We start from the raw sequence: 15,968 nt of genomic DNA on the forward strand, positions 1-15,968 counted from the left end.
GGAAATCTCTCAATCTCTCTTTCTTCAAAGAGAAGAATGCTATGGATGTTGTTGTGTAGTAGGCTGCCGCCCCCTTCCCCTTTTATAATCTCAAAAGGGATCAGCTCCTAATCAGATTAGGAGCTGCTAATCCAAATCATATTTGGGTTAGAAGTCCCTTAGTGATAAGGGATAACCCTTATCTTATCTACAGATAAGATCAGCTGTCTCCTAATCTAATTAGGAGGTTTCCAGATCTAAATCCCATTTAGATCTTGGACTCTCTGAGTGGATAGGGTCTAAGCCCAATCCTTTCAGCTGACCCTCTTTAGAATTCGCCCCCTTTAAATAACTGATCAAATCAGCCCAGTTCGAAATGGGCTTAAGGCCCATTTAAGGTTATGTACTCAAAAGGCTTCCAAATTGCTGCCCAGTTGGGCTTCCTTGTATGGCGTGGGACCCAAGCATTGATCTACACATCAGCCACATGGGTTCGGCCCAGCCTTTGTTACAAGGCCTGGCCGAATACACGGTTAATGACAGTGCACCCCCTGAAACCCATCAAATGGGCTCTATGGGCCCAACACTTACACTAAGTGGTCCCTGGGCCAAGCCACCTTGTAACACCCAGGGACTGTGGGCAGATGCAAGATTAGCCCATCAGGTATTATCCTCAATGGTCTTACACTTAACCTCTCAGCTCATAATGATCATACACTGCCCGACAAGAGAGGACCTCTCCCTCGGCTGCAAGGAACAGTGTTGCACTCTCCACTTATATGGATCCCGGGAATTAAAACCTTCTTGCAAACATTTTAGAAACCATATATATACTTTTATATCTTATATAAAATATATTTTGCAAAACAAATCTCAACGGTTGAAATCGGCTGCCGGCAGTCTTGGTTTCCATCAATGAGAGTGCATCCCCGATCATTACCTTTGTCCGACAAAGGGGCTGATCCTATCACTATGATCACCCACTCAGATGAATTCTCGGACTGTCCCAACATACCCAGGTTTTGACCCCCGCTAAGGATCTCACTGATTGGTACATCAAAGACAACCCAATCCGACACCTAGTGTAGTATCATAATCGAGTCTAGGGGTCGGGTGTAACTTTCCAGTTTTGCCCATCAATCTCCAAGGTCCAGGGCAATACTAGAAATCTGGTCCAGTTCAAAGATTCAATTAATCCTACACTGTATGTGCCTAGGGTCTCACCCTGGCAGCTGAGACAGGCCACCCCAACCGACTTGGTGGCAGCACAGTGTCAGCCTTGTCAGGATAGGTCTCCCCAGACCGACCCACTGGCTGTGAACATTCTAAACTAACACGAGTCTCATTAAGTGTCCAGTTTAAGGGTATTACACAGAAACATACCAAGGGAACATGAATCAAATATGTATCTTTATTCATTTACAATAAACTCATAAAGTACATCATTCTGATTGAAGCTAAGGGCATACAAAACTGTCTAACAACAGACGCAGCCGATTTCACTGTCTCTAATTTTGTAGTAGGTGACTATTGGTTACCTGCCACAGGAGTGGAGGCTTGCTGTGAAAAACACTCTGAGTCTGAGATGAGTTTTACCTCTATTGTTCATCCTTTTGCCTCTTGTTTTGTATCGATCGTTTTAGTTAATTAAACAGAGATGCTAATCCTTCAATTCATAATAGCTGAATGAAGAATACGTTCTAATGTTTTAATGATCTTTTAAAGCCTTAACTACTAATTAAGCACAAGAGTTCATAACCCTATGCCTTATCTTGATTGTTGATGGCTGGGGAAGGGATTGCTCACTGGTGACCTATGCTCACACGGACACACCTGTCGAATGTTTTTAATACCTGTGTCGAATGTGTTCTCACGGGTGTGCTCTTGGGTGAGAAGTTGTCTCAAACAGTTAGGGTTTTTGGTTTTCTCAGATGGGAGAAGCAATATTCCGAATGTCGATGAGAGAGGCAGTAATCCGACGGTTCTTCTTCTTAGACGATGAGAGAAGCAGCGGCCGGTGAGAAGTTGCGGACTGTATTCGGACTGCTCTTCTTATCAGACGAAGGTACGAGAGTTCTTCTCAGAAGTTGTGGACTGTTCTTCTCAGAGACGCATCCTGTTCTTCAATCTCAAACAAAGGGGAAGCAGAGGCTGATGAAGGAAGAAAGCAGCGACTGTTTTGGGTTGAATAATGACGGGGGAGTTGCGGATTGTTCTTCTCAGAGACGCATCCTGTTATTCAATTTCAAATAAAGGGGAAGCAGCGACTGAAGGAAGCAGCGGCTAATGCTTGGATTTTGGGTTGAATAACGACGGGGGTAATTTTGGTATTGCAAAATGGGCCGAAAATAATAAAGGGTAAAGTGATAAATTAATGATATTCGTTAGTGAAGTTACTGAGACGGTGAGTTGTTGACGTTTTGAAAAATTGTGATGGATAGATTTCGGAAAAACTGATGGTGGGTTTTAGACAATTTTTTTTTATTAAATTATTGTAATAATCAATAATTATTATTATAATATAATTAATTAGTAATTATTGTTATTCTAATTATTAGAAATGGGTGTTCGCACGTGGGAGAACCCCATATATCCTATAAAAGATAAGATAAGATAAACCCCATATATTGACCATTGAGCATATTGTGTCGATGTTTTGAAATAAAGAAAAGGCATATGCCATGGACCGGTACAAATTTGTATACGTAATTGAGAATGCCTCCTCTGTCCTCACCCTTATTTTGCCTTCTCAACGGCTGTGATGGAGGAGCCATCGGTGGTGAATGAGTCGTACCTCAGAAACAAGTCCGCTAAGAACAGGCATGCCGTCACAACCACATGGTCCTTGGCTGCACATTGCTTATTGGACGTGCTGGGTGAGCCCGTCTGCGGTCCATTGGACCAGTAGAGATAGTTCAGAAGCTGTTGCCCTTTCTCTTTTGTAAACCGTTCTGGTTGAAATGTCTCCGGCTCATCGAACACTTTTGGATCTCTCATGGCCAGTAGTTGGTATCCACACAGGAGCTCACCCTTCTTGATTTCGTAGGACGAGTCATACGAACTCAGTATGAAATCCTTCCTAGCTCGGGCAAATTGCAGAGGAACCGGTGGGTTGTATCGGAGTGTCTCGTAAACAAATGATTGGACGAGTTCCATTTCCCTCACCGAGTCAAAACCGAGTGACGACGACCCAACCTTTTCCCTCACCTCCTGTCTTAGCTTATCTTGTAACCCTGTTTTACCACTCCCAAGGGTGGTTATCAGAGAAGGCAAGAAAACCGAGAAGCCACCGAAGGCGTTGAAACCTAGGACGAAGAGTAAGTTGTGAATGGTTTCTTCTTCACCCAGTTGGAACTGTGTCTCACCTCTTTCTATCACCTCCCTCCCTTCTTTCTTTACGAAGTCGTAGAGTTTCTGGTAAGATCCTTTCACCAAGAAGAATGGGTAAGCAAAAGAGTGGAGAAAAATCTCCTCCAGAGGCTGCAAAATTCCAATCTTCACAGTCGGGAGGAGCTGAAGCGCCAACCATGCATCCAGCATGGCAAACCCATTATCGGCGATTTCAGGTGAGTTTGACGTGTCGGCTCCAACCAGGCACTTGATGAGAAACCGAAAAATGCACCGCTGCAATGGTACAGGGAAACTTGCACTCCCCTTCGACGTGATATCCTTCTCGATGGTATTCCACATGACGTCGAGGTTAGAGACGAACTCGGAGGCCCAGATGCCGGAGCTCCTTTTGAGGATGTCAGTGGCAAAGTTCTTGACCTGAGTGAAGACGATAATTATATTGTTTGGTGTTTGGCAGCTGCCAAATGATCCAATTGCAAAAATGTATTTCAAATTAAGGGCGGTAATTCTGAAAATTAACTAATTAACAAACCAGAGCGTGTTTGGACTCCGACGGATCGAGATACACACTGACGCGAATGTTGCCGGTGAAGCTAACACTAGGCATGAAATCACCAACAAGGACATTTTTCTTGTCGACGAGGTCCATGTCAAAGAGGTGGGAGAAAGATTTGCAGTCGAGGACGGCGATGACATTCGGGTTCACGGATGGAAAGAAAGGGAAGGCCGGAGGAATGTTAGTACGAAAGACAGTGCTCTTGTATTTCTCCATTCGCTTGCGGAAAAACGTCTCGGGACCTTGGAACCAAAAGTAGTCCAAACGGTCCGACAGAGGGCCGATCAACGGCAAGCCATGGGTGCCGGGAATCGTTCTGATCTGCGGCATCGGAGGCGTTGGAGTTAGCGAGGGCATGGAGGATGCCGGCGGTGGAGTCATCATCTTCAACATCGTCATTGCCATTGCTTATGATCTTTTATTTACTATGCTGTGTTTTGTACGAGTATATATATATATATATATACGCTTCCAATCCTTACCACACAGATGAACCAATCCGGATCGATCATGTAGCACACACACTATGAGCCGGCTGAGTAAGCTATTCGAAGCAACGTTTTAAATATCGACTGTCGGTGCTCCCAGCATGATATGGCCTGATCCGATACAACCCCTGTAGTATCGGGAAGCTCCCAGCATGATATGTATCGGCCGATACAGGCTAATACGTATCAATAAGGGTGTTAATGGACAGGTTTTGGATTGGACCCTGTCAAGTCCAAAATCAATTTGGACAGATTGGACGGACCAACAATACATATTGGATTGGACCAATCCGGTCCAAAATATTTATTAGATTAGATTGGACCTGGTCGGTCTATATTAAATTTATATTAGATTGTATTGGATTAAGCCAATATCTGGTCCATTGATATAAGATAAGAATATAGGTGTCAATGGACCAGGTATGGATTAAAACCAATCGAAATCAAAACGAATTTGAATAGATTGGATGGTCCAGACATTGAATTGAAATGGTCCAAAATATTCATTGGACTGGATTGGACCTGATCTATTTATAATGGACTCACATTGGACTGGATCGGATTGGACTTGATGTAGGGTGATTTGGCCCGACCTAGTAATAGGGGGACACGTGGACACAACCTAACTGACAGAACGACAGCTCATTCCGATGTACCCAAATCTGAAATGGACTAAGCTCGGATAACCGAACCACCTCGGGACAAGCCCACCTCGGAAGCGAATCTACCTCGGGACAGGTTCACTTTGAGGCACGATTGCGTCAGGATCAATTCGGTTAATAGGCACCTCGGCGTTCGTACCAGATCGGACCCAGGGGGCATTAGTTCGGTTACTATTGACTGACCTCCACGTGATAACCCCGAAGATCTCGTCACCAGATTCCATGTTTCACGGGATCACACCTTGTAACAGCTGGTCTTATCTCCTCCGACCGATTCAGACGGCAACGATATGCCTTATCGACTGGCGTCGTTATCTCCTATTAATTCGGTAACGGGCCTCATCACGGCAGGAATCCCAGAACCACTCTGAATAACCCGCGAGGACTCCAGTATATAAAGTCCCCAACCTTTCGGGGGCAGAGGTACGCGCAACTATTGCTTACTAGCCTTCTTGCATTCTAATTGCTCTTAGCTCGCACATTACTGACTTAAGCATTGGAGTGACCTCGCCGGGTAAGCACCCCCGGGTTCTCTGATTCTCTTTGTGTAGATCTCCACGTCCGTCGTCTACTAGAAGCCAAGTCACCTCCAGCAAGGAGTAGCAAGATTGCGCACCATCATTTGGCGTCGTCTGTGGGAAACGCTTCGAAAAGCCTTTTTCCTCCAAGCATCCTAAACTCATCTTCAATGGCATCCTCTAGCAACGCCGAAATGAACACCTCCGGGGGGCAACTCCAGGTCCCAACTATCTGTATCGGACAGTTCACCGTGCCTCTCTCTGCAGATGGGATCCCCACTTTCATTGTACCTCAGGTTCTTGCACCGATGAATGCCCCACTCCCCTTGACGGTGGGTGCAACCATCGCCGAACCTTCAGTCATCCCCCCGGTGGTCAGACAGAATCAGTTGGACGACCTAATGCACTGACTGCATGTGGGCTATTCAAGCCCAAATGCAACAGGTCCAACAGTTTCAACTGTATCAACAACAGGTCCTACACCACGTTTATCAGCAGCAGTACCGGCAGCAGTTTCCCCCACAGCTGCAGAATTAGCAGACTCAGCAACCAGTTCCACCTCGGCATCCGGCCACACAGTAAGTTAAGCCTCGCCGCCGGGGCAAGCGCCCTCCTCGTCAGGGAGAGACCTCCCAAGTCCAAAACCCTCTTGGGAGACAGGTCTCGTCCCACGGCAGGAGGGAAGACAGGTTACTCCTCCCGCCTCCCAACAGGTGAACAGATCGAGAGATACCCAGCCTGCCAGGGCCCTGTTACCTCGGCCCTCCCAGTTTGAAGTTCTACTCGCGGAGAACCGATTCGGGGTTTTGGCCGCAGATTCCAGACCAGGCCCCTCAGTTCGCAACAGCCGCCACCAACAGTCTGAGTAGCTCCCTACAAGGACCGTGCCCGATAACACCGAGGCCAGTAGCACCAACGTGGAGCCGGTGAAGAAGCAACAGAGGCGGCGTCGCGAGGCTCACCGAGCTGCAGTCCAAAGCCAGCCCAACCAGCCCAAAGGAAAGGAAGAGGCGAGTTCGGGAACAGTGAAGATTACCCCACTCCTCTTTGTACCATCTCCCCTATCTCCCGAGCTCCTAGCAGTTCCAATGCCCAAGGACTTCAAAGTACCTCCCCTAGAAAAGTATGATGGGTCGTTCAATCTGAATGACCATGTGGATTCATTTCAGTCACAGATGCACCTAGCTGGGGCAGGTGAACTCTGTATGTGCGTGGCTTTCTCCACCACCTTCAAAGGGGTAGCCCGCACATGGTATGGAAACCTAGCGCCCGGGACAATCAAAAGTTGGGTGCAATTCGTGCAGATCTTTACTTCGCACTTTATCACAAGCAAGAGGTTCCCGAGGTCCCAGGAAAGCTTTCTCGGCATAGTCCAGAGGGAGGGAGAATCCATCCGAAGCTACATCAAGAGATTCAATGATGCATGCTTGCAGATCCCTAATCTAAACCTCGCCGTGAGACTCATAGCGGCCAAAAGAGGTATCATGCATAAAGAATTTAAGTGGCACGTGGTTGCCAACAAACCCAAAGATGTTATCGAGTTCCTCAAGCTCGCCGACCAGTTCATCGAAACAGAGGAAGAGATGAACCAGAAGAGTGAGAACCCACCAGAGAAGAGGAAAAGAGAAGGTGAGACCTCAAGTAATGGGGACAACAAAAGGAAGAAGGATGAACCAGCTCGAGGAGGAAGCAAACCTGATTAGCCTCTCCGAGCCCCTCTAGTAGAAATAACAAATTACGTGCCCTTGCCGATCCAGTAGAAATCCTCATGGTGATCAAGGACGCTTCTTACGTGAAGTGGCCACCTCGGATGAGAGGAGATCCGAACACTAGAAATAGAAACGTGTACTGCCACTTCCACAGAGATCACGATCATAGCACCAAAAATTGTAAGAACCTCCGCGATGAGATAGAAGAACTCATCTGTCGCGGATACCTGAAAAATTTTGTATTAAGTGATAATAAAAATCAGACAGGTCGGCAAGGGGGAGCAAAGTAGAGATGCTCACGAGTCTAGCAATAGGCATAACGAGCAGCCGCAGAGACAGCTGCCCAAAGAGAGGCCGGTTCGAGGAGTAATACACATGATCACCGGCAGATTGATTGTTGCGGGTTGCACTTCAGCCCCGTCAAAGACATCAACTCATGAAATAGAAAGAGAAGAACAGAATCCTCCGAAGCGGCCAAGGTTAGAAGAGCTCATTTTCTTCACTGAAGATGACGCGCACGGAGTCCAGTACCCCCATGATGACGTGCTCGTCATAAAGTTAAGAATTTATGATTTCAAGGTGAAGTGCATCCTGGTTGACTCAGGCAGCTCGGCGGACATACTCTTCAAAGATTCATTCGACAAGCTGCAGCTCCAGGAGAGCGATATCAAGCCCGGGAACACTCCCTTGGTAGGATTCAACGGAGAGGAAGTCAGAACCCTGGGAAGAGTTACAATACCTGTGGAGGTCGGTACCTGGCCTAGCATAGCGAGATTCGACTACACTTTCTTAGTGGTCACAACTCCCTCCCCATACAATGCCATAATAGGTTGGCCTATCACCCACGCTTTACGCGCAATGGTGTCCACCTATTACCTGGCCATGAAGTTCCCCATGGACTTTGGAGTAGGGGTAGCGCAAGGCGACCAGCTTGAGTCTCGCAAGTGCTACGTCGCTGCCCTCAAAGGGAAAGCCAAGGCAATAGACGACCTCGAGTTGGAGCGACCTACGGAATATCATGAGGAGCGAGCTTCACCAATAGAAGAGACGGTCCCTATACCCGTTTCCGCAGAGGATCCATCCAGGACTCTCCAAATCGGCGCGTCGATTGAGGAGCCTCTACGTTCTCAGTTGGTAAGCTTCTTACTTCAAAATTTAAATATTTTTGCATGGTCCGTGGCAGAGATGCACGGCATAGACCCTAGATTAATCACTCACAAACTGAACACTGATCCTGTAGTTAGGCCCGTTAAACAGAAGAAACGCAACCTAGCCCCGGAGCATTGGAGAGCAATCGACGAGGAAGTTGGGAAGCTCCTCGCAGTCGATTTCATCAGGGAGGTCCATTACCCGAGATGGGTGGCTAACCCTGTTCTGGTAAAAAAGGCCAATGGTATGTGGCACATGTGCGTCGACTATACCGACATGAATCGAGCTTGCTTGAAGGACTGCTTCCCACTTCCTAAGATCAACCGTTTGGTGGACGCGACCTCAGGGCACAAGTTGCTGAGCTTCTTGGATGCTTATTCGGGATACAACTAGATCAGAATGGACCCTTCCGATGAGGAAAAAACGGCATTCACAACCACGCTACGCCTGTACTGCTACAAGGTCATGCCCTTTGGACTAAAAAATGCCGGGGCAACATTTTAGAGACTTGTAAACCGCCTGTTTGGACTGAAAAATGATTTAATAATTTTTCATTTTTTAGTCCAAAGGGCATTGCCCTTTGGTATGTGGCGCATGTACGTCGACTATACCGACCTGAATGGAGCTTGCCCGAAGGACTGCTTCCCACTTTCCAAGATCGACCGTTTGGTGGACGCGACCTCAGGGCATGAGTTGCTGAGCTTCTTGGATGCTTATTCGGGATACAACCAGATCAGGATGGACCCTACCGATGAGGAAAAAATGGCCTTCACAACCGAGTTACGCCTGTACTGCTACAAGGTCATGCCCTTTGGACTGAAAAATGCCGGGGCAACATTTCAGAGACTTGTAAACCGCCTGTTTGAGCCGTTAATCGGCAAAAAAGTAGAATGCTATGTAGACGACATGGTCGTCAAAACCCAATTTTCAAATGATTTAATAAAATATTTGCATTCTGTTTTTGAAATTTTGCGCAAGTTTAATATGAAATTAAACCCTAACAAATGTGTCTTCGGTGTCACCTCGGGCAAATTCCTAGGTTACACCGTTAACCGACATGGCATCGAGGCCAATCCCGACAAAATCAAGGCCATCTTAGATATGAGACCGCCCCGAAAGTTGAAGGAGGTTCAAAGGTTGAACGGCCGCATAACCGCTCTAAGCCGCTTCATGTCTAAATCGGAAGATCACTGCCTACCTTTCTTCAAGGCCATTAAAAGAAGCAAAGGCTTTGAGTGGACCAAAGAGTGTCCTCTCGCTTTCGACGAGTTGAAAAGGTATTTGACCAGTATCCCGGTTTTAGCCCGACCCGAGGAGGGAGATATTTTGAATCTGTACCTCTCCGCGAGTGACGAGGTGGTCAGTTCGGTACTGATAAAAGAAGTAGATTGGGTTCAATGACCCATCTACTATGTTAGTAAAGTTTTGCAGGACGCAGAGACGAGATATCCAGAAATTGAAAAGCTGGCGTACACGCTAGTCACCGTAGCTCGGAAGCTTCGACCGTACTTCCAGGCTCATACCGTCATCGTCCTCACCAACAGGCCCCTAAGGCAAGTTTTACTCAAGCCTGGGGTCTCCGGAAGGTTAACGAAGTGGGCCATTGAACTCAACAAGTACAACATCCAGTATGAGCCCCAAACAGCAATCAAGGCCCAAGCCTTAGCTGACTTCGTAGCGGAATGTACCTTCAGCACTGCAGTTCCTGAGCCGATTGATCCCGAGCATAGAGGAAAAACTTCTACCAGTGCGGCACCTCCCCCGGTTAGAGCAACGCCAACCTGGGTGGAGGAGCCCGGGATCCTCCATGTGGATGGCTCGTCAAATCAGCAAGGTAGCAGAACCAGTATCATTCTGTACGGGCCAAGCGGGGTGAAGCTGGAGTATGCGCTTCACTTCGGGTTCGTTGCGTCTAACAATGAGGCGGAGTATGAGGCATTGATAGCCGGGCTTGCCCTAGCAAACGAGGTAAGAACCAGACATATCGTCATCTACAACGACTCTCAGCTCGTGGTCAACCAGGTCACCGGCAAGTACGAAGCTCGCGATCCAACCATGGTCGCCTATCTAGCCAAAGTCAGAGAGGCTTTGCGTGATTTTCAGTTGTAGTTCATTAGACAGATCCCGAGATCCGAGAGTGCTGAGGCTGATGCCTTGTCCCGGTTAGCCAGCACAAGTGACAACACCATGAGGTGAAGGGATGAGAGATCCATCCTATGGACGCCCAAAGATTGCGGAATAAGGGGCGAATTTTAAAAATTTATCTCTCCCTTCAACTGGGAATCGTATTCCCTATTTAGAAAATCAAATTTTCAAGGATCAATCTTGAACCATAAACAGAACCAAATCTGAACCAAAAGGAGTGGGAGAAAATTATACCTGATACAGAGAAATACTATCTCCCAATGGAGGTGTTCACGCCCAAGGAAGGATCCAAAATCTGCTCCCACTGAAGATGGCGCAGTGAAGGATGGAGCAGAATCAACAATGTTCTTCAAAAGAACTTGACCCTTCGCAAGAATCAACTGGACGGCTTGTGAGTACAGCTCCAACCAATCTTTTCCCAAAAGATTGAGATCAAGATCAAATCTTGATTACTCCCAAGAACTGGAGATCGAACTGAAGGAATGGCAATGGCAGGAAGGTGGCGACAGGAGAGCATTCACAGTAAGCAATAAATCTCTCAATCTCTCTTTCTTCAAAGAGAAGAATGCTATTGATCATGTAAAAGGCTACCGCCCCCTTCCCCTTTTATAATCTCAAAGGGATCAGCTCCTAATCAGATTAGGAGTTGCTAATCCAAATCATATTTGGGTTAGAAGTCCCTTAGTGATAAGGGATAATCCTTATCTTATCTGCAGATCAGATCAGCTATCTCCTAATCTAATTAGGAGGTTTCCAGATCTAAATCTCATTTAGATCTTGGACTCTCTGAGTGGATAGGGTCTAAGCCCAATCCTTTAGGTTGACCCACTTCAGAATTCACCCCCTATAAATGACTGATCAAATCAGCCTAGTTCGAAATGGGCTTAAGGCCCATTTAAGGTTATGTACTCAAAAAGCCTTCCAAACTGCTGCCCAGTTGGGCTTCCTTGTATGGCGTGGGACCCAAGCATTGATCTACACATCAGCCACATGGGTTCAGCCCAGCTTTTGTTACAAGGCCTGGCCGAATGCACTGCTGAAGACAGTGTACCCCCTGAAACCCATCAAATGGGCTCTATGGGCCCAACACTTACACTAAGTGGTCCCTGGGCCAAGCCACCTTGTAACACCCAGGGACTGTGGGCAAATGCAAGATTAGCCCATCAGGTGTTATCCTCAATGGTCTTACACTTAACCTCTCAGCCCATAATGATCATACACTGCCCGACAAGAGAGGACCTCTCCCTCGGCTGCAAGGAACAGTGTTGCACTCTCCACTCATATGGATCCTGGGAATTAAAACCTTTTGCAAACCTTTTAGAAACCATAATATATATACTTTTATATCTCATATAAAATATACTTTGCAAAAAACAAATCTCAACAATTGAAATCGGCTGCCGGCAGTCTTGGTTTCCATCAGTGAGAGTGCATCCCTGATCATTACCTTTGTCCGATAAAGGGGCTGATCCTGTCACTATGATCACCCACTCAGATGAATTCTCGGACTGTCCCAACATACCCAGGTTTTGACCCCTGCTAAGGATCTCACTGATTGGTACATCAAAGATAGCCCAATCCGACACCTAGTGTAGTATCATAATCGAGTCTAGGGGTCGGGTGTAATTTTCCAGTTTTGCCCATCAATCTCCAAGGTCCAGGGCAATACTGGAAATCTGGTCCAATTCAAAGATTCAATTAATCCTACACTGTATGTGCCTAGGGTCTCACCCTGGCAGCTGAGACAGGCCACCCCAACCGACTTGGTGGCACCACAGTGTCAGCCTTGTCAGGATAGGTCTCCCCAAACCGACCCACTGGCTGTGAACATTCTAAACTAACACGAGTCTCATTAAGTGTCTAGTTTAAGGGTATTACACAGAAACATACCAAGGGAACATGAATCAAATATGTATCTTTATTCATTTACAATAAACTCATAAAGTACATCATTCTGATTGAAGCTAAGGGCATACAAAACTGTCTAACAGCTCCCACTTGCACTTAGGTCCAATCAGGTACTAGCCGGAGTCCCATGCTTTCCACGTGTTTCTCAAACACTTTCTGTGATAGTGGCTTTGTCAATGGGTCTGCTACATTTTCCGCTGATGCTACATTCTAAATCAGGACGTCCCCTCTACCAACAATCTCCCGCAGTACGTGGTACTTCCTCTCGATGTGCTTCGACTTCGAGTGGGCTCGTGGCTCTTTAGCCTGAGCAATGGCTCCATTGTTGTCACACAACAATGGGATGGGTGATGTGCTGGACGGAACAACTCCCAACTCGTGAACGAACTTCTTCATCCACACAGCTTCTTTGGCAGCCTCACTTGCGGAAATGTATTCGGCCTCGGTCGTGGAGTCTGCAGTGGACCCCTGTTTGCTACTTTTCTAGCAAACAGCACACGATCCTATCGTGAAAACATATCCAGATGTAGACTTTCTATCATCTGGGTCTGACTGGAAATCGGCATCTGTAAACCCTTGGATCTGTAGTGAGCTACTGTCGAACACCAGACAAAACTCTTTTGTCCTTCAAAGGTACTTAAGTATGTTTTTCACAGCAGTCCAATGCTCCTGCCCTGGGTTGGCCTGAAATCTGCTTACTACACTCACTGCCTGAGCAATGTCAGGACGAGTGCACAGCATGGCATACATGATGCTCCCTACGGCAGAGGCATAGGGAACGTCTTTCATGCCATCAATCTCCTCAGAAGTCTTGGGAGACATCTTCTTGGAGAGAGTGACTCCGTGCCTGAAAGGAACATTTTCTTTCTTGGAGTTTTCCATGTTGTATCTTTTGACTATTTTATCAATGTAAGCAGATTGGGATAATCCTATTATCCGCTTCGATCTATCTCTATAGAGTCGAAGACCCAGTATAGCTTCTCCAAGATCTTTCATGGAGAATTGCTGTGAAAGCCATACTTTCATCGTAGTTAACATTCCTACATCATTCCCAATGAGTAGAATGTCATCTACATATAGAACCAAGAAGGTAACCTTATCTCCACTGAACTTCCTGTAGACACAGGGTTCATCTGGATTTCCTGTAAACACAGGGCTCATCTGGATTCTGCTTGATGTCAAACGATTTGACAGCAGAGTCAAAACGGATGTTCCAACTTCTAGAAGCTTGCTTAAGTCCATAAATGGATCTATTAAGTTTACATACCATGTTTTCCTGACCTGCAGCAATGAAGCCTTGCGGCTGCTGCATATAGATATCTTCAGTAAGATCTCCATTCAGGAATGCAGTTTTGACATCCATCTGCCAAATCTCATAATCATGGTATCCTGCTACAGCTAGCAGGATCCTAATGGATTTAAGCATGGCCACAGGCGAAAAGGTTTCCTCATAATCGATGCCTTCTTTCTGAGTGTACCCTTTCGCCACTAGACGAGCCTTGAAGGTCTCAATCCTGCCATCGGGGCCCTTCTTCCTCTTGTAAATCCATTTGCAACCGATTGCTTTTACCCCGGAGGGTGGATCTACTAGAGTCCAGACTCCATTGGCCTCCATTGAGTCCATCTCTGCTCTCATGGCCTCCACCCACTTCTGGGAATCTATGTCCAACATATCTTCCGCGTAAGTCACGGGATCCTCCTCACTAGTCAAGGTTTCCACCAGGTAACTATCCTGGTCATAACCATAACGGACTGGTGGCCTGGATGCCCGAGTGGATCTTCTAAGTTGATCATTACCTGGAACTTGTGTGACATCTCCCACTGCTCCTGAGCTCTCCTCATCAAGAACAACTTCTTGAAGATGGGTGTCCAGGATATAGTCGGTTTCCATGAATTGCGCATTTCGACTGCGGAACACTTTCTGCTCACTTGGGTCATAGAAAAGGTAACCTACAGAGCCTTTTGGGTAGCCTACAAATAGACAACGACTGGTCTTAGATTCCAACTTGTCTGCACTCGTTCTTTTAACGTGTGCTGGACAACCCCAAATCTTCAAGTGTCTGACACTTGGTTTCTTTCCGGTCCAAAGTTCATATGGAGTATTCGGAACCGATTTGGTTGGAATCCGATTTAGCACGTAAATCGCAGTCTCTAATGCGTAACCCCAAAAGGATGTGGGTAACTCTGAGTGTATGAGAAGCGACCGGACCATATCTAATAAGGTCCTATTCCTCCTCTCTGAAACACCGTTAAGTTGTGGTGTAGCAGGAGGAGCTAATTGTGACACTATCCCATTGTCCATTAAGTAGTCCCTGAATTCGTTAGAGAGATATTCGCCACCTCGATCTGATCGAAGGGCTTTAATTTCTCTCCCCAACTGTTTCTCGACCTCTTGTCTAAACTCTTTGAACTTTTCAAAGGATTCAGATTTGTGTCTCATTACGTACACGTAACCATATCGTGAAAAATCATCTGTGAAGGTGATGAAATACACGTGTTGATTTCGTGTCCTAACACTCAGGGGACCACATACATCAGTATGTATTAGGTCAAGTGTGCCTGTACATCTTTCAGGCTTACCATTAAATGGCCGTTTCGTCATCTTGCCTTGTAGGCAAGGCTCACAGGTGGGAAGATCTTCTACAGCTAGAAAATCCAAAGGACCATCCTTTACGAACATTGTGATTTGGTCAACACCGATGTGGCCAAGTCGGTAATGCCACAGACACGTGGGATTAACTGTATCACGGGCTCTCTTCTTGGGGTTTTCAACCGACGTAGTTTCGGTTATGTTCGTTTCTAGAGAAGGATGTAGAACATAGAGACCGTTCTCCAGTTCCCCGTATGCGATGAATCTGTTATTTCTTTTAATAGTAATCGTATTACTAAAGAAGACAGAATAACTATCTGCACATAGTTTTGAGACAGAAATCAAATTTCTTCTTAAATTTTGTACATAAAGACAATCTTTTAGTACAATTATTCCTTCTCTAAAATATAGTTCCACGGTTCCTATGGCCGCGGCTGCAACAGTTGCAGTTGTCCCCAAGTAGAGTGTGACTTCTCCTTCACTCAGCCTTCTGCTTACCTTCAACCCCTGCAGTGAGTTACACGCATGAGTTGAAGCCCCGGAGTCAATACACCAGGACGCAGAAGCTACCAACAAATTGCTTTCTATAACACAAGTTTCGAAGTTACCTTTCTTGGATTCCAGGTAGGCAGGACAATTCCTTTTCCAGTGGCCGGTCTTCTTGCAAAAAAGACAGGCATCTGATGCCTTGTCCTTCCTCTGTTTCTTGGGTTTGGCAGCCCTTTTCTGGGGCTTTCTCTTTGCCTTCCTTTTTTCTTGCCCGATTTGCCAGTTTCAACAAGCATGGCAATGGGCTCATCCTTTTTAATCAATTCTTCGGCCCTCTGCAACATATTGCTGAGTTCCTGCAAGCTGTCGTTCAGCTTGTTCATGTTGTAGTTCATGATGAATGGATTAAAGGATGGAGGCAGAG

The 15,968-nt window shown here is 46.5% G+C and overlaps 1 protein-coding gene across 1 annotated transcript; it reads right to left on the reverse strand.

Annotated features, from left to right (window-relative positions):
• Nucleotides 1-2,586: 2,586 nt before the first annotated feature.
• Nucleotides 2,587-4,363, reverse strand: HPL1 (hydroperoxide lyase 1). Its single transcript, XM_010249744.2, has 2 exons — nucleotides 3,863-4,363; nucleotides 2,587-3,747 (listed from the first exon to the last, which is right to left on the reverse strand). The coding sequence occupies exons 1-2, from the start codon at nucleotides 4,289-4,291 to the stop codon at nucleotides 2,716-2,718; spliced, it is 1,461 nt and encodes a 486-aa protein (XP_010248046.1). The 5' UTR covers nucleotides 4,292-4,363; the 3' UTR covers nucleotides 2,587-2,715.
• Between the last annotated feature and the right edge of the window lie 11,605 nt (nucleotides 4,364-15,968).

The sequence above is a fragment of the Nelumbo nucifera genome, chromosome 1 (genome assembly GCF_055504915.1).
Source record: "Nelumbo nucifera cultivar China Antique chromosome 1, China Antique-T2T, whole genome shotgun sequence".
Taxonomy (NCBI): domain Eukaryota; kingdom Viridiplantae; phylum Streptophyta; class Magnoliopsida; order Proteales; family Nelumbonaceae; genus Nelumbo; species Nelumbo nucifera.